General features: G+C 38.7%; 1 protein-coding gene across 1 annotated transcript in view; it reads left to right on the plus strand.

Annotated features, from left to right (window-relative positions):
• Positions 1 to 27,675, plus strand: part of LOC124637494 (dorsal-ventral patterning protein Sog) — a 66,695-nt gene that overhangs the window by 15,147 nt on the left and 23,873 nt on the right. The window contains exons 2-3 of the mRNA XM_047174005.1: positions 21,606 to 21,709; positions 21,787 to 21,919. Coding sequence (XP_047029961.1) covers positions 21,606 to 21,709; positions 21,787 to 21,919 — 237 coding nt within the window. The remainder of the gene's footprint in view (positions 1 to 21,605; positions 21,710 to 21,786; positions 21,920 to 27,675) is intronic.

Consider the following 27,675-nt stretch of genomic DNA (forward strand, 5'->3'; position numbering starts at 1 on the left):
GCTGACTCACCGCATGCGACGTACGTAGTCTCTATCACATTAATACTTTCTTATAAGGTTGTCGCGTTTAAATAATGCATGTTATGCAACTGGTTGCAATTTGTGCTCTCTTGCGGCCGCGCTAAATTGTTCCACGGTCTCACGCCTCCCGCACATACGACTTACTAATAGATGTGTGCATTACGCACATATTAAACAGTTTTATTTGGGTCGTTAGCATTTTATGGTCGAGAATTGAACGATATTCCAAATCATGAGTTAAATGCATTTTTATGTACAGAATTGTTTTCATATTTTCTTACAAGAACGTATGGTTTAGTATTTTACTCACATGTGATTCTAACCGAATTCCATTCGCTTACTGTATTCTTTCCTAGAAGCTTTTGTGAACAGTTAGGTTTCTTGCATGGATTTATTTGCTTCATGTTCTAACAGCCTCATTGATTTTCATTCTGAGAAAGAACAAAAGGCATTAACAGGTTGAAATTTTCTTGTATTTTGTAAGTAATACATATTAATGTTGATACTTCGGGGGTTATATACCCGCAAATACTTAGAAAAATCCATGTTTGAGGTTGCCGAAGCACGAAGGGCGTGAAGGCACGCGGTACCTTGCGCCTTACTCATATCAATTCCATCTTAAACGAGCTATGTCGCATACCAACCGGGGGATCTTAGGATTTATGTGCCGACACCGCCAACAAATCTAATGACCCGACCGATGTATGACGGTATTTCGAGTAAATTCACGTTTATTGGGCCCCATACCGTTTCTTTTAAAGTTACGGGGCATGTGTGGAGCGATAATTATTTTAGTGAGTCGACAAGACAAAATGTAATGTTCAGAGCCGACACAAGACCGGCATTAAAGACATTATCGTGTTATCGATCAGCGTCCTTAAAGCGGTTTGCAATTAGTGTTACCTTAAGCGATGCAAGTGCCGACCTACCGCGCGCGGTGTGCGCCGGCGCCGCCTCCTTGTCTTTATGAAATTATCACTAAATTGAGAGATAAAACTCGCTCTTTCTGACGCGATAATAGGCGCTCCCGGCAGCTGCCTTTTCCTATTTACGTCTCGTTTAACGTGCGTTTTGATCCTTTTGATTGAATCGTTACATGAAGCCGGCAAGGTACTTGTTGCTGTTTATGTTCACCTCGGTCTATGTGGATTTTATTCTTATTTTAGTGTTATCTATGATTGATCTGTACCGTTTATGTCGATATTTTAAACAAAAGTTTTGTTCAAGTCAGAATATGTATATGTAGACTTCTTAATAAAGGTGTCTACCATATTGATCTTATAGGTCAGTTTGTATCAACAATAGATAGCTAGGAATCAAAATGAGATCACCCATAAATAAATAGATTGCACTAATACAAGTTAAAGGAATTAGGATAATTTCCAAATATCATCATCATCATCATCATCATCGTCATCATCAAAGCACCTAAACTTTCAACATTGCTAAAGGTTGTACGCTATGCAATGCCCTGAAAAAAATTAGCTACATTATAAAGAACCGCCACACAGCATAAATGGTCGGTCGGTATCGAATAGGGCGTTGGGTTGCCTTAAAAGGCACTGTCACTTACAAGAGGCCTTTCATAACACTTAATAAGATGCAGTGCGAGTGTAAAATTTCGTGATGGATCCGTGAGAGCAGTCACGAGGCGGCCGGGGCCGTGGGACATGGCGACTTTGTTTTATTTTCATTGGCTTATGTAGTGCCGGCTGCTAATTACACGGCGGGTTGCTTTTTAACGAGCACTCATTCAGCTTAACGGCACGGGCACGCGCGCTCGCGTCGCCGCCCGCGCCGCCGCCGCCGCCGCCGCGTTTTCACGTCACGTTATAATATGACCATGCTTTATAATACCCACTTGCATTAGCGAAATTCGCTTTGCCAACCGCCGACCCAAACTACGTTTCGCATGAAATTGCGGACACGCCTGCGTTTAATTGCTGTGAATATCCCAACTGAGACCATTCATGTTTATTCGAGGAGGCGTTCCCTCCCTGGCGGCGATGTAGTCACTTGTAGCCGACTCTAGTAAAATATACTCTGCCAATGTCAACGGAAACTAGATTGTAATTAACGATCATTAGTGGGAATAGCACATCTCTAATACTCGACGACTGACTAGCTTTAATTTTTAACTCAATTGGTGTGTGTTTGCATGTACACAATGGTTTTGACCAGACTTCAGACGTTCAAGGTAGCTCGACAACTACAAGTAAACAAGCGGAAAATTTGCTGACTGTCTTTTATTTCAACACCAAATAAATTGTCTTGAAATTTGTGTGATTTTTAACGACTTAATGTATGTTGGTCCATAAATTTATTAGCACATTTTACGTGAACGCTCAGACATTTTACGAGGTATTTGATAATAGAACAGAATGTGCTGAAAACTGTTGGGACAGTGTAATTCGGTCAAAACGATATAGTGCTTCGCTGATATACAGGTATGAGCCCCTCATAAATTAACGTTACTCATACTAAACACACAGTTTAGTGTGTAGACAGACCCACTTGCAGACGCGCCGATGGGTGGCCCCACTGTGTAGACACAGCGTTTCATACAGTTTGCACTCCGCCGGATTCAGGCCTTGTCATTTTACACACAGATCTCATGATTCTTAAATAAACAATAAGCAACCTTGAAAATTCGCTCATTAACTGCTTGACTCATTAATTGTTTAATTCGATAACATTATCCTGATATCATTAAATACAGAACATAAATCTACGGACGTGATTACTTAGCTTGGGATAATAATTGTTAGATAATAAATCAATTAAATAAATGATTGTGTATGACTTTTTATTCTCACAGATAAAATATGACACAAGGTTTCCCTAGAAACAGGCATTTCATGAATACTATATCTACACCTGTATACCTATATCTACTATTATTTGAAGTGTTAAGTCGTGCTGCATTGTGTTAACTCAGGTGCAAAAATAATATTCGTGATTGTATATTTACAACCTCCTGAGATCATCCGTTCTTGTGTACAATGCTACTCTAAAATTACTACGAACGTATTACAACTTTGCTTGTACTATTATGGATTTATAAGTACGAAATAGTCAAAACTTGATATTTGCTAAAGGTAATAGTGGTTAGGCAAATGGATTGAGCGCTCACTTCGAATTTAGGTTACGTTTATCGATTGTTTAAAGAGCACATAAATATTTGTAAGTGGAATAGAAACCATTTCAAATTATTGAGTTATGTTTAGTTGAGGTATAATACACTTATATACGTATGAGATGTAGTGGCTCAATGTAAAATAACGTTAAAGGAGGTTGCGCGAGAGTGACGGCTCGTTGACGGGTGGCGTCGCATCGCTGCGCCGGCCGCTCGATATCGATCTCGACTCGAAACGCAGCCTTCCAAATAGGGAGCCCTCTGCTCCCAAATAGGCACTGGTCGGGCCGACGCTGCTGCCGCCGCCGCAGCTATCGAGGACGCAACACCGGCCCCCTCGCCGCCTTTTATTGTCTACGAGTTTTTTACTCGCTTTATGACCAATATTGTCCCATAGTCGATGTCCACATAGAGCAATACTGAGTTCAGAAACACTAGAGCTGAGCTGAGCGAGCCTTGCGTCATTGTAGATAATTGTTCAAGCTAAAGGTCGATTGGTCATCAGTTCCTTTGTTATTTGACGTCTACAGTCGAAATAAACACGAAGTTGGCTCGCTATGATGTCAGTTACATACGCGTGAGTTACGTTGTATTACGTTGTTGGACATAATTATGTCATGTAATATCAGGGTTCAGGTTGAGCTGCCTCCAAGAGATGGAAGGTGTGTGAGCGCAGGGAGACGAGTCGACTCGGTTGCTTGAAGGTAGTTGTCGTTGATAGTGACATACACAACCAATCTTGGCTAGGTAATATTTCAAACTATTCATATCTACATTTCAAGTATGTTTATGGGGCATTTTACTCATAAAGAGTAACTGCGGTTAACGATATGGCATTGTTATATACGGTTTTTTATGACCAATTTCTTTGGTGGTATACCAGCCTTGAATATAATCCTTAGAGTTCTGCAAAAATGCGTAGGGTGCTACAGCTTGGAGGCGCAGTCGACGTTCGACGCTCAGCATTAATTGCAAATGGAGGTCAATTGATACAAAAAGCATTCGTGTGGGTGCATGTCGACGTATTGTTCACAGATTCGTAGATGTAGCCATCAGTCTTGCGGAGAATGTGGCAGATTTTAAATAAACTGCCAAGGATTATGCATGCGTGCACGCGGGCGGCCCTGAGGTATCGCGGCATTGTATTCAAATCCGGGCGCGTCACCAGAGCGCACGGGGCGATCGCGACGCAACACGCGCTGCGCCCGCGTCGCCCATTACTCAAACTCGCCGACACGCCCTTCGCCCTCCATTTGTTATCACCTTTTTATTTTATTTTCAATCCAACAACAAACTAATTATAGAAAGGATTGTTGTGGGTATCAGTTTTCCATTGGCAAGCGTAGGTGCTCGGAAAGGGAAACTGGTGTCGGCGGCTATTCTGACACGAGCTGAAACGACTTTAGTGCTGTCAGTTTATTTTATAGTGTAGTTCATTGTTCATGCGAACGGACGGGGTCCCGCGCACTCTGCTGCACCTAACACCCGCTGACGTATCATTCACTGAGACATCTATTGAAACATGAGACCGACACGAGATACTCAACACAACGCCATTCCTAGGGCTGCACTTATAAGCGTCAGAACAACATATTGCAAGTTGTGTATATTTTCTCAAATACATAATTACTCGGTGTGATTTCTGTTCTGTTCTGCAACTTCAAGTAAGCATGATTTACAAAAAAATATAATATAGACGCAGTAATTTCAGTCTCTCTGTGAACTATTTTCTATTTGAAGATGATTACATTTTCAGAATAGCGTTTACAAAAGGTAAAAGAACAACCGTTTATTGCCATGTCCTTAATCTATTAAAACTCTTGTTTTAATATACTTTTGAATGCTAATAACATTATAATTTTGTGTAGGATTTCTGTCAAATATTTTATCAAAATTGGATCTGTGCTGCTTCAGTGACAGTATTTATAGTCTGGAGGAAGGTAGGTACCTAAATTAATCCTAAAGTCGGTTTTAAATTTAAATTTTAATTAGGGCGGCCAGAGGCGCGGGCGCAGAGAGGCGCCTTGTCACCAAACACGTATAAATAACGCTTTTAGCTCCGTCCGACTGAGTCTTTCGCCACATTTCTCAAATAATAACTTTTCGTAATTATCACGACACAGAAAACTCTCTTAAGAGACGCATTAATAAATATGTAGTAAAGCTATAATCTCTCTGTTATTAGTAGATAATGTTATAATTCAGTTGATATAATTTCCAATTTCTAGTGATTGCATTATTAGCCTTTCCTTCCTTGTGATGACATAATGTATTAGAATAGTATAAAACTTACTTTATCTTGATACTACACTGATAACAGTTTCACTATAAGTGCAGAGCGTGATACCGGCTATGTTTTTCTAGATTATCTTTACTGATTAATGAGTTTGCCTAATTCTGACACCTGATATTCGCGAACTGATAACATTTCTAAGAAATGGATCAGGTTAGCCGATGTTCATAAATTATATCAGTAAAGTTGATTGATTTGCATTCAAGGTTATGATGTTAGAAGAAAGAGTATTTTTTATTATAATAATAATTGAACGGTGTTTGTGTAGAACAGGATTTCAACAAAAGATATAATCTACAACAACATTGTAGCGTGGCGCTACGCCTACGCTGCTACGAGTTTCGATTTGTAGCAAAATTTAACAAAAACAAACAAATACACTTTTTATTTGCTCTTGATACTTAAACTTCGGTTTTTTTCTAAACAAGTGTGTGACATAAAATAAATAGACGATGTAAAAAAATATTTTTGATCAACATATTACTTCAGAGTTTGCATTTAGTAATATAATCGGGATAATCCAATGGATATACTTGTTAACACTTAGGATGCAGACGCAGTGCAAATAGATACAAGTTGCTGGCTCTCAGGGGAAAGTCGGTGCGCATACCATTATCCAATTCAAATGTAAATACTAAATAAACTGTCGTTTCTATTCCTCTTCGATGCGTTAGCTTTTTCACTTTAAAAAACCTTTGCTGACTCGATATTTGATTAGAAATATGAAAACAAAATAGATAAGATAATCGAATTGAAGCTTGTGTTGGTCGGCGACACGATTACTTGAGATGTAAATGACATGGTTTGCAACTATGCATCCGATATGTGCGCAAGCGGCCCACCCGCGTGGCTGCGTACACTCGACGCCATCATTATAAGACTGCCTGCTATCATTTAACCTTGTTTTTGACTTAATACTTTAATAAGACGTCATACCTATTTGCTTGTTATTAAACGTACTCCAAGTATCGATGGTGCTCCAATTTAAAATTCATGATCGACAATAAATTTATGAGGATTAGACTTTGATTCGTTATCTCTGTCAGTAGTTTATCCGAATACGTTATATGCGATTTATATGACGTTTACGACGGCAAATTAAAGTCCAGTAACGCAGTCTAATATCAGCGTGTTTTCGTTGATGTGTTCTTAGAAGCACACATTTCTGGGAGTAATAATATTCAATCAAATTGTTTATTAGCTTCGTAACAGCAAATGTCACTGGATTTAATAAATACTTGCGCTCCAAGTAGTTGTCTGACGTGACGGTCGCGTGCTGGATGTTCGCCTGCTGTGATAGACGGTAGACGCGCTTACTCCATAGCTCAAGTAACCCCATGTTACTTTTTGCTAACGTGAATGCCGGCGTCCCCACCAGCTCATTAATCTCCATATAATTAAATGATCAAGCAAAATTATATTTAGACCAGGAAATGGGGTCAAGCCCACGCCACGCGGCGCTCTGTCTCGCCTGTGGGACCGAACTGGAAACCTCGTGAAAGTTCAAAGATATGTTTCGTAATGCTGCTAACAGTACCTTATCTTATATCCAACTAGTTGACACGAGCTTTAAAGGAAAAGTGACACATGCAATCTGTAGCACTTTCAGTACACCCAAGAACACGCTCGCCGGTAGCTCAGTATCTCCGCTACACAACCTACGCGTTTAATTGAGTTTAATCTTGAATTTCAATTTAAATTACATCTAATAACATGTCAACAATTTATTAACAAGATTAAATTACCCACATTCAAATTAAGAAATAATTAAAAAAATATTTTCAAACTGCAGTATCTGTCAACCGATTTATATCAAATTATTGGATGACTGCCTTGGGTTCCAAAGCACCGGAATTTGTGAGTTAGCCCCATTTATTATTATTATAAAGGGTCTTAGTACGACCCCAAATTAATTTGAACATTAAATCATAAGTTTGTTTTAACATTCCATGGATTCGTGTGCTTTACGAAACAAAGTTACAATTATGCGCAAGAGTGGAGATCTGCATAATCACTCAAAGATTATTATGAGGCTTTCTACTAGGTCTGATAACGGTGCCACAAAACCATTAATGAGTACTCGCCTGGTGAAATCGCCGAGGAAAAATCTCAAGTCTTATTAACATAGTAGTGGAGCTAGTTTATTCATAATTGGCGGTTGTGTCCCTCCCCAGCGCGGTGGCGGTGCGTGCGGGTCCGCCCCGCGCAGGCGCACAGCGATCGCGCAAATAAATTGCGATCATAATATCGCGCGACGCACACCCAGCCCCAGCACAATTAAAATTTGCATTCTTGCCGTCTGATTGATAACTCTGTTGAGTAAGTGAGGCGGTATTTGATTTGGGTAGGCGTAGCCGAAGGCATTCACAGGTATCGCTATTCAATGCGTTTTTTGTACATGCGCTTGCGCTTCTTTGTGATTCATGAGGTAACACTTCTCAGATTATTTAAAAGGAACAACATGTCAATAAAAGACGGCTTCTATTAATTAAATTGTAGGTTAAAAGCCGTTTTTTGCAACACACGGAATGTTCTATACCATTATTAGCAGACTGCAGATCACACAAACTAAGACGGTTTGGTAGGAATATGTACCTACATACAATAAAAAAGTATCTCCATCCAAATGATGCTATTTTGATGTGTATTACTCATAATTTCGTTTAGTGACCTTAACACACAAAGGACGAGACGTTTTATTTCGACAGAAAGTAATGTTCCATCATTTGTTTTCTCCGTGTAAACTATTCCGAAATGACAGATAGATTATTTTCCGTGAGAAACATAATATGCATCGCCGGCCAAATCCGTGGTTCGATGGCGACACATGTTCGCAAAATATTTTTTAAGTTTGTTTTTATGAGGTGCAACTGTAAGACACGCTCACTCCCCAAGCATCCGTAGAATGATACCCAATAAATTATATACGATATTTTTGTTTAGTAAGTTGGCTCACGTCCACTGCTCGCTCCTGGACATTTTGTTATCATATTCAATAATAAGCCATTAAGTACGCGAACGGTTTTACGAGCTACGCACAATTTGTACGTGCGGAGCTGAACACTGAAAGCCGAAGCTCGTCCCGATATGGTGTCCAGCATCGCATTAACTGCACCTTGTACTACTTAAACTGTCTACACCTCGTAAAACTGATGATATATAGTAGTGCTCCCAAATTATAAGAAAATAAAGATCACGCCGCCGGACGACGTAAGCCGTAAGCGCTCAATAAGGAAGGAGAATGATTTGTATGATTTTTATGGTTCCTACTAATTGGTTCGACAATGTAAACGGCCTTAACGCCGCCTTCTTGCATTTTAATCAGGATACACTGGAAATAAACATATATAAGTTGAATTATGGACATATAGAACGAGAAGAACCAGTCACAATTGCGACAAGCAGGCGCCAGGCCCAGTCAATGAAGTCTACAATAATAAATAAAAGTTGAGGGAAACGAGACTCTATTAATACACAGACAATTTATACTCCGAGATACCGACTGATGAACGTTACCACGGTCGTATTTTGTTTTTAAATGAATTATAATGTTTTAAATATCTGTTTAATTAATAAGTTTGATCTAAATAATCTGTATCAAGCATATCAATTTATTTCACACATCACAACCAAAGAAAAATATTAAAGTTGTATTTTTATTTTTTGGTATTGGACGCGACCGAGCCGTGTCGAGAAATATGCGGTGCTATCAATAACTAGCGGGCTCGATATGAGAGGAGCATATTTATGTGCCCTTTAATTTAAATAGGATAAAGTCGGTTATGAATCGTTAAGGACCACCGGCGAGAAGTTAAGGAGGCCTGTCAGTAAAGGGAATGGATATGTCTGTAGGAGCAGGAAGGCGCGCCGGCGCCGATGTCGTCAACCTTGCAATGGATATTCCGTGTACATAATGTAAGCGAGGACGATAACACTCGACCACAACTATAAAACGGCCTATTGCCAGGATAACATCTCCCGCGGATTTCGCGAGACGGTGACGCCTCCGTGTCGCCGCATCGTCATACCGATCGCGATGCTGCACAAATTAACTTAAGTAAAACTGCCAATTAGTATTTTATTAATGAAATCGAGATACCTTCACAAACTGTTTATTCAATACTGAGCTCATCGATAAATCGGATCTGCTATGTAAATATTATTATATTTCCAGCTCTAAGTCTTTTACTATTCTCTATCTCGTTACAGCATCTATTAATATCAAGTATTATGCATAGCCAGTTTGTTTTCTTGCACCGTGTTCAAATGTTTTTGTAAAAATAATTTATTGTCCGCCGGGAGCAACAGCGATGACACATGAAGAGCATATAACTATGAGAAATGTATGGCATTTTTTATTATTAAATTTATTAAACATTTATCATTTAGCACAGACAGGATTTGCATGCAGTAGATTCGAGAACACATGTAAATATAGATGAAAAGTTTTTCTGTTGTTAACTGTAAGGTATGAAACAAATGTCTTTATTTTTTCGTGTTTGTTCCAAGCTAGTCTGAGAATAAAACAAAAGCATTAGTCTGTTGGTCGCAGCGAGTTATGACGATTTTATAAAGCTTTAATCGGGGCCAGGCGTCGCGTCGCGTCGGTTTGATGCTGTCTGAGTCGCGCCTCGTTAAATAAAGTGCATGTCATAATTTTATTAAACAAACAAACAGACTGATTGGGAGTCGCGGCTTCTCGAATCGATTTATGAAATGAAAATATGTAAAATCTTATACAAGACCTCAACTAATTGTAGAATACCAAACTTTGACATTCTTTCAGTGTGTAAATTACTTCTGCTAAAGTAGTTTTTGTAGTTATTATAACTATAAAGAAATAGCACATAATAACACTGTAGTGTATGCAGGTACATGTGCATCATTGTATAGGTTATGTCATTATTATGACGCCTCGTGCGCATACGTCACTCGGTTATAAATACCGGATCGAGCGGTGGGGAGTCAGTCGTTGTCAGACTGTCGACCTGTGTGGTGGTGCGTTGGCGAGTCGATTAACATAATAAAATGAGCGTACAATACATTGGCGACGAGGATAAAACCGTGAGTGTTTGGACCAACAGTTACCTATTATCTAATTTTTATAATTTTGAACTACCTATTAGTTCTGTGATCCAGAAAAATATTTGATATACAAGGTTATACTAAATAATTTGTCCTATTCATGCCTATACCAAATTAATGTATGCTAAATAAGCTTTGACAACAAGTAACCTCTGACCGATGTTAATATTCAATCATATTAAAAAGAGCAAAAGGAAAGAAGGAAGGGAAGAGAGTAGAATGACAAAGTATACATAACTTTTATGTTCATGTATGTATCACCCGAATTGCAAACAAATTTTAACCTTTTTACGTAATTCTTTGTTTAAGTTTACCTTGTTACAATTCTAATGGAAGTAGCAATATTTATTGCAGGTGCTAATATTTATCAAATGAGTAATTTATAATACAAAATCATTACTTGGTGATCAGTTTACTCATTCTTAAACCTGCATCAAAGTTTATTCAATAATAGGCATTTATTGGAAGCAATATAAAGTTGCTGGTTGTTGAATTGTCGTCAAGACGACTTTAGCAGTGGTGGGATTTCCTAGAGGATATAATACAATAACCTATTTGCCTTATAATCAATTGTGTTTAATAATTGTTGTGCTTGCATGCCAACAAGGCGGAATGTACACGGATCTTATTATGTTGTTTACAATCCTATTTTGTAAGTGCCTGCATTCTAAGCAAATAAAGACCTATTCTATTCCAAAAATCTGCTGGTCATTAAATTGACAGCTTGACGGTTAGCAGTAGTGTATATCTACTGGTCATTAGATTGACAGCTTGGCAGTTGGCAGTAGCGTGTATCTACTGGTCATTAGATTGACAGCTTGGCAGTTGGCAGTAGTGTGTATCTACTGGTCATTAAATTGACAGCCTGATTGTTGGCAGTAGTCTATATCTACTGGTCATTGAATTGACAGCTTGATGGTTGGCAGTAGTGTGTATCTACTGGTCATTAAATTGACAGCCTGATTGTTGGCAGTAGTCTATATCTACTGGGCATTGAATTGACAGCTTGATGGCAGTAGTGTATATCTACTGGTCATTAAATTGACAGCTTGGCAGTTGGCAGTAGTCTATATCTACTGGTCATTAAATTGACAGCTTGACAGTTGGCAGTAGTGTGTATCTACTGGTCATTAAATTGACAGCCTGATTGTTGGCAGTAGTCTATATCTACTGGTCATTGAATTGACAGCTTGATGGTTGGCAGTAGTGTATATCTACTGGTCATTAAATTGACAGCTTGGCAGTTGGCAGTAGTCTATATCTACTGGTCATTAAATTGACAGCTTGACAGTTGGCAGTAGTCTATATCTACTGGTCATTAAATTGACAGCTTGACAGTTAACGGTAGTGAACGTCTACTGGTCATTCAATTGACTGTACACGCATAAATTATCTGGCGATAGTTGTCAACTACTGCAACAACTAAATAGTAAATCTTGATAATTTTTATATTTTCTGTGCCCGGTGATTTGGATCATAAAAAGCTTCCAAACTTAACTTCTCAGAGTCTAGTCAACAACTTATACCTGCTATATTGTTCTGGTACTTAACTAACTTAATTCAAGTGCTTGCAATATAGAGGATATTACAAGAACAAACTGGTGGGTTATATACTCAACGGTTCTACAAATGACAAACATGTGCTAGGTATCTAGTTAAACAAACAGCACATTGAGGGACCGTAGTAGGTTGGCCATGTATGTTGAAGAACTCGCCCAGGTATACTGGTATGTATTCACCTATGCACAACATCCAAGTCCATCAACACCTCTAGTGGGTTGCCTACCCATAATAGTGTTAATTATAACAGTTGCTCAGTCACCCTAGGTATAATTTCAATACTTTTACTTTATTTTGCTATATTAAAGAGGTTGTTATACAACAGAGATATTCCAGAAGATACAGAACAGTAGAACAGCATACAAGCAGCAATACTAGCTGGAAAATGTGGATCAAAATTTTGGTATTCAATAGATAGAATCTTTGGTAAACATGCTAGCTCACAATTGTAATTTCAGTACTTTAGGTTGATATAAAACTAAGCATTGGAGCAATCTGTGATTTATTTGACAATGCTACTTTATCTACCCAACTGCCTCGTTGGTCTAGCTGTCGCAAGCGCGGCTGCTGAGCACGAGGTCTCGGGTTCGATTCCCGGGTCGGGCCTGGAAGTTGGTGATTGATACACCCGTGCATCGGAAAGCACGTAAATGTCGGTCCTGCGCCTGATCTCTTTCCGGTCGTGTCGGATTGCCGTCCCATCGGGTTATGAGAGTGAAGGAACAGTGAGTGCACCTGTGTCTGCGCAAATGCTTGTGCACTATAATATGTCCTGCGCAGTTGGCTAATCCCCTTACGTGAGTACAGCCGCCGTAGCCGATAATCGGCTAGGAGGACATCATCATCATTTACCCAACTGGGCCTTCTCATCTGTGACAAAAAATCTTTTAAGGATGATACCTGGAAGGAGTTCCAATGTAGATACTTACTCTGGGAACTGTCTAATGATGATTAGCTCATGGATGATTGTTGCAATCAAGTTCTCAAAAGTTGATGATTGCGTGTGCTTTTAAAACCTTCAAGACTCAGGCTTGAATGAATTTTAATTGGTATCTTAGCCTCTTTTTTATTGATTTACATTGGTGTTTACAAATAGTTTAACAAAGTGGCCCTCATTATAATATTGTTATTTGCAAATTATGTTTTACAGTATTGCAGTACCAATAAGCAGTATAAGTACATTGAGAGTTGTGGAAGAATATGCTTCCATAGGAGCGAATAACGTAACCATATATGAACATATATGAAATAGAATCCATTTATTGATCTCAAGTTAATAAATCATCACATTAATATATTCTTGAAGTGCACACCTACTTGTAATATAAAGTTGTGTAATTTCCTCAACCCATCCCATAAGATAAGATCCATATGGGTGATGGGATGGATATCTATTAACAAAATAATGTCTTGTGTCCATAGCGTTAGGGTTAATAATAATTGATCTTAGAACACCAATCTTAGGTTACCGTAAGACAATTGGACTCGCATGAGAGGTAAAGAACTTTATCACTATTTACATTTATCGACATTTATTACTCTTTTGTGCTAATTAAACTACACAGTTGCGTCGACATTTGGTTAATAATAACTAAAATATTATTAAGTTCCTAAGTCCTACTGCAAAATATAATCTGAGTAAGTGTTCCTTAAAGTATAGGAAGTAAAATTGCCCTTAGTCACCAAATCGTTTAAAAATTTACTGGGGTGCTGTCCCTATAAAAGATAATAATATTTTTATATTCTGGTTGTCTAACTAAAACAACGTAGATAAAGTCAGCTGCAATAAAGGGTAAGCGCTTTTGAACGAAACTATAAACATACTTATGCAGCCAACTATACTTACATAAAAAAAAAATATATATATTACGTTACCTATACGCGGTCATGAAATTGGAAAAGCGTAAAATATTAAAAATGGAAGCAGCACAAAGCTGATCATCAAATTGATGAGGTCAAGTATGACATGAGAGCAGCATAGCTGCTCATGAAATTGAGATATAGAATTAGAATCCCACATTTATCTATGTGTAGACAAATGTTTTAGAAAGTTTAGCGGTTGTTTTGCAAAAGGAAAATTGCATCGACTAGAAAACTGTTTGTGAGCTGCCTTGTTGAAAGGAAGAAGAGCATGAGTTGAGGGTCAGGGACTCTTCTATTTTATGGTGATGCAGAATGTCACAGCTTCAAAATATATAGTGCAAAGTTAGTGACACCTGTTAAAGTGCGTTCGTTACATAATATGGTTCTAATTAGTTAAAATCTAATAATATAATTAGTTAAATATGTAACCATGACACTAAAAAGCTTACCATCAAAGCATAATAATTCTTTGACTACTTTAATTTTTGAAAACCACATTAATAAAAGCAAACAAACATTACAGAACGCAATGTCCGGTGATAATAGTGTTCTTGGATGCCTAACCGAAATATAAGTATTCCTATCGCACTATTATATCATCATCATCATCATCATCATCTCAGCCATAGGACGTCCACTGCTGAACATAGGCCTCCCCCTTTGATCTCCACAGATACCTTATAAAGACGACCTTATAAAGGTCACCGGAAGACGCTGGATGCAGGTCGCTTCCAACTATTATATGCAGTAAGGTATTCATATGTTGGGTGTTGAATGCTAAGAAGCTTACAGTTTCTTGACTAGATATTGGACATACATTGATGTAGGGTATTTAAAGCCTATATCAGAATTTCAGCGAGTGTACTAGCAGAAACGTGCAAAGTACTAGCGCTGATCAATAGGGTTGAAGACCAGATTGTTTGTTACATTGCTGAGATAATGATAGGCTTTGATATTCCACTCTCAAATTAAAAACTACATATTACCAAAATTAGTTGAGTTAGCATTCTCTTGCTTACAAGGCACACAAAGTACTTAACTCGTACATAGAACTACAATTTAAACCATTAAATTGGTGACAAAATATGTGGTCGCCATTAAATTGGAGACAAAGTATGTGGTCACCATTAAATTGGAGACAAAGTATGTGGTCACCATTAAATTGGAGACAAAGTATGTGGTCACCATTAAATGGGTGACAAAGTATAGAGTCACCATTAAATTGGAGACAAAGTATGTGGTCGCCATTAAATGGGTGACAAAGTATATGGTCATCATCAAATTGGAAACAGTCCATCTAGGTCACCATTCAATTGGGACGATCTTATGTGATTACTTTCCTCGTACGGCTCGTACGGTTTTGAATGAGTGAAAAGCATTGATGAGGTACCCTAATGCCGATCTTTTACCTTGGAACAATGCATTCTGTATCAGTTTTAAGTGAAGTCGAACCAAGCAAGATGAGTGCTCATTATCTGAAGGCACAGCAATATTTCAGACTTGCTTGATTTCACATGGACTGATTGGCGGGATGTCTGCCAAATGGACGGATCATCTCTAGTGTAGATATAATACAGGGCCGGAACAGCGGCTACAAAACCTGAAGTTAAACTTGCCGGCCTGATATCACTGCTACGAATTTGTCTTGTTGAGCCTGAAGCAGATGCTGGTATGTTACCGTCTGCAAAGGGACGGATTTTTATTTATGTTTATTTCACAAGGGAAGGGATGTAGTGTCCTGCAGTATCACCGATATCTGTCGTCTCCTTAAATGGAAAGGGAAATGAAATGGAAACGGAACAAAGTAAATCAGTTTGATGGCAGTGTGATCGGTGGACTGATCTGATAGCGTGGTTTTGTTGTGCTGCAGGTGTTTGATAGATCTTTAAGAAATTACCAAAATATTTATGAGTTTGATTGTTGGACTTTTTGAAACAAGGTTAAAATCAAAACAACAAGGGAGAGATGTAGTGTATGCAGGTACATGTGCATCATTGTATAGGTTATGTCATTATTATGACGCCTCGTGCGCATACGTCACTCGGTTATAAATACCGGATCGAGCGGTGGGGAGTCAGTCGTTGTCAGACTGTCGACCTGTGTGGTGGTGCGTTGGCGAGTCGATTAACATAATAAAATGAGCGTACAATACAAACACATATTCGAGTAGACAAAAGTTTATCGACTGCCGTCCACATCTTCAGCAACTATGCAAGAGTTGACATTAACAGTTTTTATTGCACCAATTATTTCAACTCGCTTTTAATCGACGCTAATTAATTCAGTTCACACGTTTAATAATCAAAAAACAACCATCTTGTTGGTTTATTTGCACAACAAGGTGAATTCATGAGTATGATAATTCTGCAGTTTTCCAAGAAATTCCCACTTGTTTCAAGACTTTGTGTAACGTACTGAAACAATGCCTTTGATTTCAAACAATTTTATCACAATCGGAGTTCAGGGAAATGATGCAAAAGTAGTATAATATGATTATCTTCCTTTTACAATAGTTAGTACCTAACTGTAATCAAAATGATGTACAAGATAGCTACCTACCTACAAACTGGCTTAGGTAGAAAAGGTAGGTTTGTAGGTACCTACATACATATATGATAGCCAATATGAGATTGAAGCTATCAACTTAAATGTTGAAATATTAATTTGAATGAATATTAAAAAAAATCTTTAACTTTATGATATAGATTATACCAATTAATATTTATAAATTGATGTAACTTGAGAACTTTAGTGCAGGTGTTGGTGACACAAAACGCGCTTATTTTTTATTTAAAGTAAATTAACAATACCGAAATAAAATATAATTATTAATATGAGAAGATGACATCATTATTCCGATAATTTTTCAATTTATTATAGTAGTTACATACAGTTTTTTTTACAACATTTTGTAGGTTCGTACGATATTCTAACCTTGTGCATTATATTGGAGTGAATTGGAAAAATATACGTATAATAAACGATGCAAGTGCGAGTTGGACTTTCGCACGGATTCCAGTCTAATAAAGTTAAATTTTCCCTTTGGATAGGCACGGCACCCGAACTATAGTGTATAGGCACTCTACATTCAATTAGGTAGGTACTGAATAGTTTGCCGTTGGTTAATATAATTAGTTTTACAAGCTGCCGTCAAAAAACCGTGTACTTTTAACACTGGACGGATTTGAGCTACTAAAGAACATACCGTAGTTTATAGTTTTGTAAATAACGCGGTCCATTATAACACCATAAAGCTATTTGTTGCACCGGTAGGACGCGCTTCGCACCGCTGGAAATGCACGCGTGACCGACGTTGATTCATTCAGATTACTGATGTGTTTATTAAACGCGTAATAGCAGTGTTACAGTTGATTCATTGGAGCGGTTGATCAAATCAATGTGCTGTAATTCTTATTAGCGCGATAGACACCTGTCGGTGACACTCGATACTCCGCGCTTTACATAATACCCGCGCCTCGCCGCAGCCGCGCGCCGCCCGCGGCAACACCTGAGGACTCACCTACCGAATCATGTCGCACACTATTTTTACAGGCCTGACTAGCGACTAGCGTTTGTAAGGGATTGTTAACTCATATATGAGACGATGTCAGCCAAATCACAAAAATAATAAGCAATGCCGACCTAAATTAGGACTGTCTATTTTTATACATTTCAATATAGACGTAAAATAAAACGTCTCATTGACGTCTGAAAAAGGAATACAAGTAATAATAGGCTATGAGGACTTTGCCCATGCTCTTTGACTAATACAGGCAAAATTGAAATGAAACGAGAAGTCGCTTAAGGTAACAAACAGTTTCACTTCATTGTTTGATAGCAAATAAGCTCGCGTCTCAGTTTGGCACAAAATAAAGAACGTCAAGAAAACTATGGTGCTGTAGCATAACACGGCTATAGTTAGTAGTCGTGGGTTGGGTATGATAGCGTCACAGTTGATGTATACGTAATATTAAGTGAACGCCAAGGGGCGGCACAATGAGCAATCATTCGGCGTGTGGGTGTGTGCATCTAATGATACACTGATACAGTGATCAAAGCGAATTGACTGATCTGCGGCGAGTGGCCTACACAACGTGTACCGCACTTCTCTGTTGCTCCGATACACACTGTGTTTTGAACAAAAACATTGTAAAAAGAAAGCCAATACTTGAACTCGTTAACCGCTGCGGTGTACGGTGTTGAATGTGTTAGTGACGGATGATGAATGGTAATCTGTTCGGTGGTATCGTATCGTGAAACATTTCCACACTTGGAGTGCGAGTGTAAACTAGTCAGCGTGTCGGCAGAATGAATGTCAAAATATCCTGCTTAAGGCTAATTCAGAACGAACAATTTATGCGCTGCCCACGCGCGCTGAAATACGGCGCACGCCTCTTTCAACCCTTTTATGTAGAGGATTTATTGAAGCGACTTGCGCACACTTCAATGAGCCGACCATATACTTCTGGTTTGACATGCAGCTCATAGTTATCGTGATCTATGCAACGCTATGACACAATGTAGTAACCCTGAGGCCGGTCGAACATGCCACGCTCTGGAGATTACAAATTGTACCAAGACGGGATCTATATGTGGACTGAGACAGAGGACATTCATTTATGAAATATGGTCATTGTATTTTAACGCTGATTTTGTATGCATTAGTAAACGCGATTACGTTATTTACAATATCCTACTTACTTTTATGCCCATTGAATTACGGAGTAATAGATTTAGTGAAGAGGATGGGCTAGGCTAATACATAAAAGTATGTTTTTTTTCAATATGTGGACGATAAATTCAAAATAAACAGCGGGTCGTATCGAGTACATTCCATAAACAGATCGTGAAAGAAGTATAAGACGGGCGACGCCAATACTTCATTTCCCTGGCAAAGCGTTTCTGGCTCATCGCCAACGTTTCCGAGAAAACGAAAGGAAGGTTACGCGATGTCTCGCCTCACTTTATATGCCTAAATCATGTCAGAGATAATATTTTTATATACACACATTGAAAAGTTCAGAAACACGAGCGGCTTATAAAATAGGTGGTGTGTGAGGGGCGACGTGTCGGCGAGCCTGCGCCCGCGCATCCCTCCGCGGTGTTAACGATCGAGTAGGTGTGACAGTAAATAATGCTTTTTTGGCACTCCACGCACATGAAAGGAAATAATAATAAACAAGTACTTTCTTTTTGAGCTGCATTCATAATTTTCAATTTTAATGAAATTGACGTGCGTACTTGTGCAAATTCTGTAATAAAGTACGGAGATAATGTGGGCAGTATCTCTTTGGTAACGCAATACGTATTGATCGTTGCATCCTGAATATGGGTCGCCGGCGCATCACCGGCGTCACCCTTCTTCCTCATTACGCGTGACGTCGTCTGACACTACGTGTTTGTATCGTCTACTTCCATTATAGTTATCTGTCGCCCACTTTAGCTCTTTGTTGTAACACACTTTATTTTTTTAAGAAAATCTGTCGCATGTCTCTTCTGTCCAAGCTTGAAACATTTAAAAGCTTTGTCTGACTTTAAAACTCCGTCTAGATTAACGGCAATGTAAGTAGTAAATGGGCACCAAGAGCAATATGTTCTCACGCAACATGTCTCATTCGTTATCAGTGCACTCCGGAGTGAGGTTAATTAAATAGTTACGAGAGGAAGATAACAGTGACGCCTATATATAGAGGCCGGCCACCTTATCGACCCGACGCATCTGATAGTGAATCTATCCGCGACACCTAATCGCTTGCTGTCCATTTGCTTGGGCCATGCATTACACAACTATTAATACCTATTAAGATTTTAGTAACTCCATTTAATTTCCCTAATCCAATAGCAAACTTACATTACTGCATTGTAAATGCTAACAAAAGCACGAATATTACATTTGAAATTGTGCTATGACTTCCCAAATATTGCTTAATGTCACTGACTTAGATAAAATACATTAGTATTGCATAGTTCATATTTATATACACCTATCGAAAGTGCACATATTGCACTAAGTGCAGAAGAAGTAGACATAATGACTCAAGAAGTTAAAGCGATGCATGTTGCACATGTACATTTACTAACCAAAGAACTGGCAACTTTAACTCCTTAAGATTATGTTTTAAAATAGTCTGTTTCAAGTTATGATCTAGTTTGTATACGTGGGTAATTGTTGCTGCAACTGACACAAAAAAGGCGGGGTTACCGGGGGTGAAGAGAGACGGGGGAGGGACCATATCAGGCGTATGAACCAGCCAATTTAGGGACAATAACATTGTGCTGTTGCAATTCTCTCATAAAATCCACAGCGAGTTATGTCTTACTTTAAATGACGACGTACTGGTCGAATAACAACACTTATTTCGCATACTGGGTGAACATCAAACTGAGCGCAAGGAAGGAAAACGAGAGTCCCATCTTTTTTTTTTCTTAGCCTATATTGCTTAGCCTATATTTGCTGGGCAAAGGCCTCCCCATTTTGTCTCCTCACTTCTCGTCGGTCCCATCTTTAAAAATATAAAAAATTGTTGCTGCTCTGAAGCATAGCAGACATAGCATCATTGTTTTGTAAGAATATCGACTATTGTAAGCGAGATCCAAAACATTCCTTGCAGATAGATATACCTAGTATAAGAAGTGACATTTTACACGCACGCGTATAAACTTACTTACATTCATTTTAACACTACGATGCAACTTTTATTTTTAGATGTTCGCTCACGACTCACGAGTTCGGTATGTAAATGCAACTTGTTAACCTGGGCTTGCAGGCACCATAGCTGCTAACTTATAAATCAAATTATATAGAGTACTATAAATGTTGAAGGCTTAAACTTATTAACGCGGGCATAACAGCTACCCAGTCCATTGTGTAATACCTTTTTGAATTAAAAAAAGGTAATTTCCTTTATTCGCCCCTTTCGAATGTCTACCTCCTTTGACTTGTATAAACACTAGTCGCGGTTTGAACTTAACTACTTACTGCCTCAGAAGTATGGTCGTCTAATATTATGTAGTGCTAGACTCCAGTTCAGAGTATCAAGAATGTTTTCATAAAAATCTGTTCAGTAGATTTCGCGTAAAGGACTTCCAGGAACCATATCACTCTTAAAATCACTTAACTACTGCATATAATACTTTAAGAAATATTTTTTCTACATCATGATAATTCATGTAAAATGATAAGTCGACTTTTCTTCTCCATAAACTGTGACTATTTTGATTTGACAATAATACTTGCTGCAAACTGATATTTAAGATAAAGTGCCGCATTACTGCAGATGAATATTTGTTTAGAGTTTATATAAAGCAGTATAATCGTACTCCTTCAATGTTTACTCATGTTGTTTTCTTTATTGTAGTATGTTCTCATTGCATGTTAAGAACTCCTTGGAAAATGTTTATTGCTCAAAAAAAAAAAATCGTCTGAACATTCTATTTTCAAATGAGGTTGTGTTGGGGAATGAAATCTATCTGTCACATGGAATGCAAAACGCGGGAAAACAGATCCGTCATATTTTGAATTGCTGTAAATACTGAAATTTTTTATATCGATACACTTACAGTTATCTTGATAACTGTACACTTACAGTTATCTTGTATTTTGTGCAAATTAAAAAAATATTGTAATATGCCTGTTTTTTGTTACAGAATGTTTGTTCGGCAAACAAGCAATGGAGCTCGGTTCCAAGTGGTTTGCAGACCTGGGCCCGCCCTTCGGCGTCATGTACTGCATCAAATGTGAGTGTGTTGCGGTACGTATTTTCAAACAATACCATCTTTTAAATACTAATCTTAATAACTGTTATTTTATACTAGTGATCTTTCACAGGTGCAAAAGAAACGGCGTGTAGTGGCTAAGGTTCACTGTCGGAATATCAAGAACGAGTGTCCGGAACCGTCTTGTGATACTCCAGTTCTGCTTCCCGGCAGATGCTGTAAAACGTGCCCTGGAGATTTAAACTGTGAGTACAAATAATTTTCTTTAGCTAACATACTGAAAATATTTTTTCAAGGGGACTTTTCTTATTTGTAGGAGTAGTTCGCTGAATAGGAAAATGTGTTTCCTCTTACAAGCTTTAATCTTAATGTTTTGATCTTGTTGCGTAATTGCGACATTCAATATTTGCGCCTACCTACATGTATGAATGACGGCATTGGTCATGGATTGTAATAAATAAGCAACATTTCTTTGAATTCTCCACTAATTTTTCCTTGTCTATTAGGCATTGCTCATTAGGATGACACTGCGCATTTTCAATTCTTAATTCTCAGAGTTGAATTGTCAAATGGGTGACATGGTGATAATAGTCTTCCGAGTATTATTTTTTTAAGGTCAACGTATGATCTGATTGTTAGAAATTATTTCATGTCCGCAACGGTTAGATAAGGGATTCTAAGAGATATTTCAATCTGAAATTATAAAATTTGAAAGTGAAACTCTTTAATAAATAAGAATGTTCACCCAGGAATATCTCTGTTTACTTGTCATCGTCATAATTAAATATTTCCTGAAAATTTTTGAGATTATATTCTTGCAATATAAATTCATGTAGGTGAAACATTTTGATGGTAGGTGATCTTTATATGCGTACAGTTGAGGTGTTTTTAATTTTATTATGAGTTTTATCGATCGCATTGTAGCTGCCGTGAAATAGCATCGTGATAGCAGTAGTTTTAATCTAGACGGTACGGTGACTTGAACAATATTAATGACTCGGCCGCGACTGTTTAATTAGGCGGAATCGTCACGGGAGCGGGCGCACGTAGATACCAAACCTGATAATATTATCGTAAACATGATAATGAAATAAGAGATAAGTGAGGTGACCGCCTGACACCTCCGCTGTACCGACACAATGGACCTGTTCTCACTGCGACCACTGACACGGCACGATTTGCATCTCTAAAGAACCGCACTTGAAAGGTTAAATACAATAAAGAATATGCTTCTCATAGGCACCGAATGACGTCACCACAGTGATTTGGACAATTTAATTTCTTTGTTAATGATGTCATTTTTTACAACCGTGTTCGTTCATGGTAACACGCTGATGTCATACCTTATAGACTAGACATTTGATATCTTGAAGTTTAACAAACAGGAGCGGTCGTTTAATAGCTAACAAAGTTTTTAATTTCGTCTTAATGGACATGTTTAGATCGCTTTTTTATCTAATACTGGGCTAAAATGATTTATAAATATTGTCATCTCGATTACATTGGAAACGTATACGAGCGGCAACAGGTTAGTGAGTCACGGGCCATCTGTCGCGAAAACTATCCACACATGTGGAAATCGACTGGACGACATAACTTTATGGACTTTTTGCAAGTGTAGTCTCTTTGATGGCCGCTATTAATATGCCATTTTGGTGTGACCTGCTTCGCGAGTGTAATACAACACTTCTACGGATTTAGTTAATAAACATACGTATAAGAGTGAATTTATTATTTTATAACGATCACACATATTTTTTTGTTTAACTTAAAAACTTCTTAAGCTCTTAGTTTGTTAAAGGTAATTTATACTTACTTAGCTAGTAACATTAAAAGTACATTATGTCGTTTAAGTCATTATCGTCTTTGTAATGTTCTCCCTTAACTCGATGTACCGTCGGGTGTAATTCTTGATTGTCGCCGCTCATCATCCCATTAAGTACATTTTTTTAATGCAATCGGCAAATTTGCCGACTTTAAAAGGTAATTGCAGAAAATAAGAAAGTGTGCGTATGCGTAGTGACAGGAACTGGCGATGACAAATGACGGTGTAGCGGTGAGCGGCGGCTCCCACGAGCGGTCTCATCAATATACATTAGGTATAGCAGCTACACATGGACGCAGCACGCCATGCGCGCTCGACTCAGTGCATCATCATCTACCAGTTGCTCATCAATTCCTAATCAATTCAATAAAACATAAATAACCCTGTCAAATTATTGGCATGGCGTTATCTGGGATATTCCGTAGCCAGTGGCGACAGGCAGTGATTTACGAGTGGAGCAGTGCGGAGGCTGCGTCGGCTGAGCCGCAGCGGCGACGTCGCCGACGCCGCGTCTGCCCGGTCGCGTCCACTCATTACGACTATATCGAGAGCATTACAATGGCATTACTCAGATGCACCGGGCGGTGGTGCAGAAATGGCACGCGCTGGTGCCCCCCTGCGCCCGCGCCGCTGCTGCAAATATAGCTGCTGCTGCTGGTTATTCCGGGCGCGGCCGTCGACCCGTCGCCGCGACGCCGTCTGCTCGCCTTTTTAGCGAACACAACTTACAACACACATTTTTAGCGAACAAATATCGTCGATGTCAACGTACGCGGTCTTTTACTATATTTACTAAGTCATATTCTGAGAAAAAACTGTGATATATTCGCTCCAATAAATGTCTCGCCAGTGTTTTCACTTTCATCGTTAAGTAGGTTCCTCGTGGTCGAGATTCATTTAGCTTACAGCGTTATATGTAAACAAAAGTGGCTTTCCATTAGGAACTATAAATGTTATGAAGAATTTCCTTCTAGTTCCGATTGCACAACGTCTAGTGACTTCAGCTGCCTAATGTCTAGCAGAATGAATTAATTGTGATTCCGATATGGTTTATAAGCAGTTAAAGCTCGGTATGGCGGAACTGTAAGCCGGCCGTAAACTCTATCTGAGGCTCGTAACTATAAAACGCATCAAATCTGATTCACAGTTGCCTTTGTGAGAACTGCAGTTGGCTGTCTGCCGGCCGACTGCCGTAATAATATAGTTTATCGTGCTTTTAATAAATCCCCAGTACCATACGAAGACAGTAAAATGGATAATTTTTAATTGAATCCAAGCCAGGTGCTGCTGTAATAAACTAAATGAATTTCATGCCTTCAGAGAGGGAATCGTTTGCAATGTCAGTGAAGTGAGAGTTATTTCGAGCCAATATATGTTTCAAAGAAATTGTGTTGATTTATTTGTTTTCAGAATTGTATAACCACGATTTGACGGTGTCGTGTTGGCATTGAGAAGATAATTTTGTGTTGCTAACTACATGAACATATTTGCACACGAATAGCTTATTTACATCAGTTAATAATTGACTCATACCTCTGGAGTCAGAATCCGTTGATATTTTTCATGTAAGAATTTTATCTCTTGATGGCCGGTTTCAAAACCTTCTTCAATCTTTCATATCAATTACACAACATAAAATTAAATTAACTAAAAAATATAAAGTTCTTAAATTAGTTCAAACTACATTTTTGATCTCGTTGGCGTTGTTGAGTTTTCGAAGAACAGCCAGCACCAACAGAGCAGCAACAGGGACTGACAAGTGTGACGCATTGCTGAAACTTGCCTGACGTGTACTATGTAAATGACTAATGTTATGTAAGAAGAATGTATGTATTAAATTAGCTACTGTTTCATAACAAATGTTAACTTTATCTTGTATTATTTTCGAGTCATGTAGGTAAATTACTTCATATTAATTTGATATTGCAGTAAAACGATCTAATTAATCAGAGCAACATGTAAAAGGTTAAGTATGTCATTATCATAAATAATGTCGAGTCTATATTTATAAATTAAGAAAAAATCGGTATGAAAAGATAACCTTTGTATTGGAACAGAAAGCTCCTGGTGTGTGCAAGTGCACGCGTGTGCGCAGCGAGGGCGGCGTGCTGCGTCAGTTGGTGTTCACGGTTCATCGGGCAGCTCGCCCCTCACCACTCGATCACGAGTGTATCTAATTCAGTGTACAGCAAGTGCCTCCGAGGAATTTGTTTTGTGCACGCCGATGCACGATGCCGAGCAAAATCGACGTTTTATTTTTGTGAAATCGGTGTCTCTCGCTGCAACACATTCCTCGGCGCATAATTTTGTTTGAACCTTTTTCGCCGTTTACTGCGCAAAACGCTTTGATGTGTCAAAGTGCTCTTTTTTATTAAGAGCGCCACTCGACTCACGAACGTCAAGAGCAGACGGCAGTGGACACGGATGATCGTTAATGCGAAATATCTGACTACCGCCACCGGAGCTCGACGAATATCATTACTTTCGTAGCCGAACACACAACACACTGACGCTGTTATCTTAAATGCTCTGAATGGGGATGGTTGCTAGCCGCAAGCGCACCCGTTATTATTTTAATGTTGGCTAATGAGACAGTGTTAGGTGAATGCGGTTTGTGGGCAGGCTTATCATGAGTAATAGCGAGTGGCTAGTGGTGCGAACTGTGCGTGACTCGGCGTGCCCACCGACGAGCGCTCCGGCGCCAGACCCTTTCTGATTACCTTAAACATTAATCTTCTGATTAAACTGGGTCGCTTAGTTCTTTATAGCTTTGCGACAGTTGAATATCTAGATACTATCCTATCGAATTACAGGCCGCGCTCCTTCACCCGATCCGTGCACAGCTACGTTAAATTTCTCTAACCGCTTTGCTAAAAGGATTGCTGAGGTCGGACTCGTAAAAACTGAAACACAAGTAGTTTCGGATATTTACTGACGTCATGATTTTCGTAATTTAGTACGTGTTTGTTGAAATAATGCGAAAACGTACTTGCGTAAATAGAGAACATACGCGATGTGCAAACAAGGCGGGCGGCGGCGTCGCGACGCCCGGCGCCAGCGCAGGTCGGCGCCGCCGCGCGCCGCGAGGACACGCGATCTACGACGCGAATACTTATTTCATTACACTAATTACAATATTTTGAGTGGCCCCCAACCTCTGGCGACAAACATCATATGTAATCTGATCACATACATGACGCGTACAGCTTGTGCCTCATGAAATATTTCCTCAAGCTTTGAACTGGTTTCAAGCGTTTGCAGACATTTTATTACTTCCGATTTTTTTAGTTTACCGCGTCTCGTTTTAGTAAGTAGTGTAACATCGCCTCGTTTTAGTTAAATCAATATAATTAGTTAAATTACAATTTGTTCAAATCGTGGGTAAGAAAGCTCACCTATAGCTAGACGTAGGACCGCCGCGTTGCACAAGTTGCACAAACAGACAACAGTGCGCACGCGTTCGTTCGTAAGTTATAGTTAATTGGCTGTTACAAGATAATTTTAGAACATTAATAATTTTGTCAAGACGCAACATTAGTGATGCGTCGTGATGTCAACGCGTACGATAAATCCTTTTATCTAATCATTATTGTTATTGTTATTACTAAGTAGATAGATACAATGGAAACAGTGACAGATAGTGGCGCCAGCAATATGCGGGTTAATGTGAGCACGACTCTTGATTTTATTTCGCACAATACGACACGAGTGCCACGCCACAAGCACACGCAGTAAATCAACTTGATAGAATATTAGAATTCCAAGCGCGCGGTGCCCGTCTTTTTTACACTAACTTACTGTCTTTGTGTTCGGCTGTTCAGCTGGCAGGTTTAAGTGTTTAATTTGTTCAAAACAAGCAGTCATTGTATTGAATAGCTACTATTAATCACTATAAGAATCATTTAAAGCTGAGTAATGGAGCTTGTTCGGGCAACGTATTTCAAATGTCTTTTAGTATTAATTTGTCAATTTGTTTTGGTTGTGGAGCAATCTTAGTCACAATTCTGTCGTTTGACTCATTTTAACAAATGCCAATAACGTTATTGATAACTCGGAATGTGTATCAATAACTGAGGTAGGTTATTGGAAATCAAACATAACATTTATATGTTTGTTCCGTTTTGTAGTAGTTTTTGTAATAAATCACATATATAGGTAAACTATTGTATCGCTGAT

The sequence above is a fragment of the Helicoverpa zea genome, chromosome 16, assembly GCF_022581195.2.
Source record: "Helicoverpa zea isolate HzStark_Cry1AcR chromosome 16, ilHelZeax1.1, whole genome shotgun sequence".
In the NCBI taxonomy this organism is placed as follows: Eukaryota; Metazoa; Arthropoda; class Insecta; order Lepidoptera; family Noctuidae; genus Helicoverpa; species Helicoverpa zea.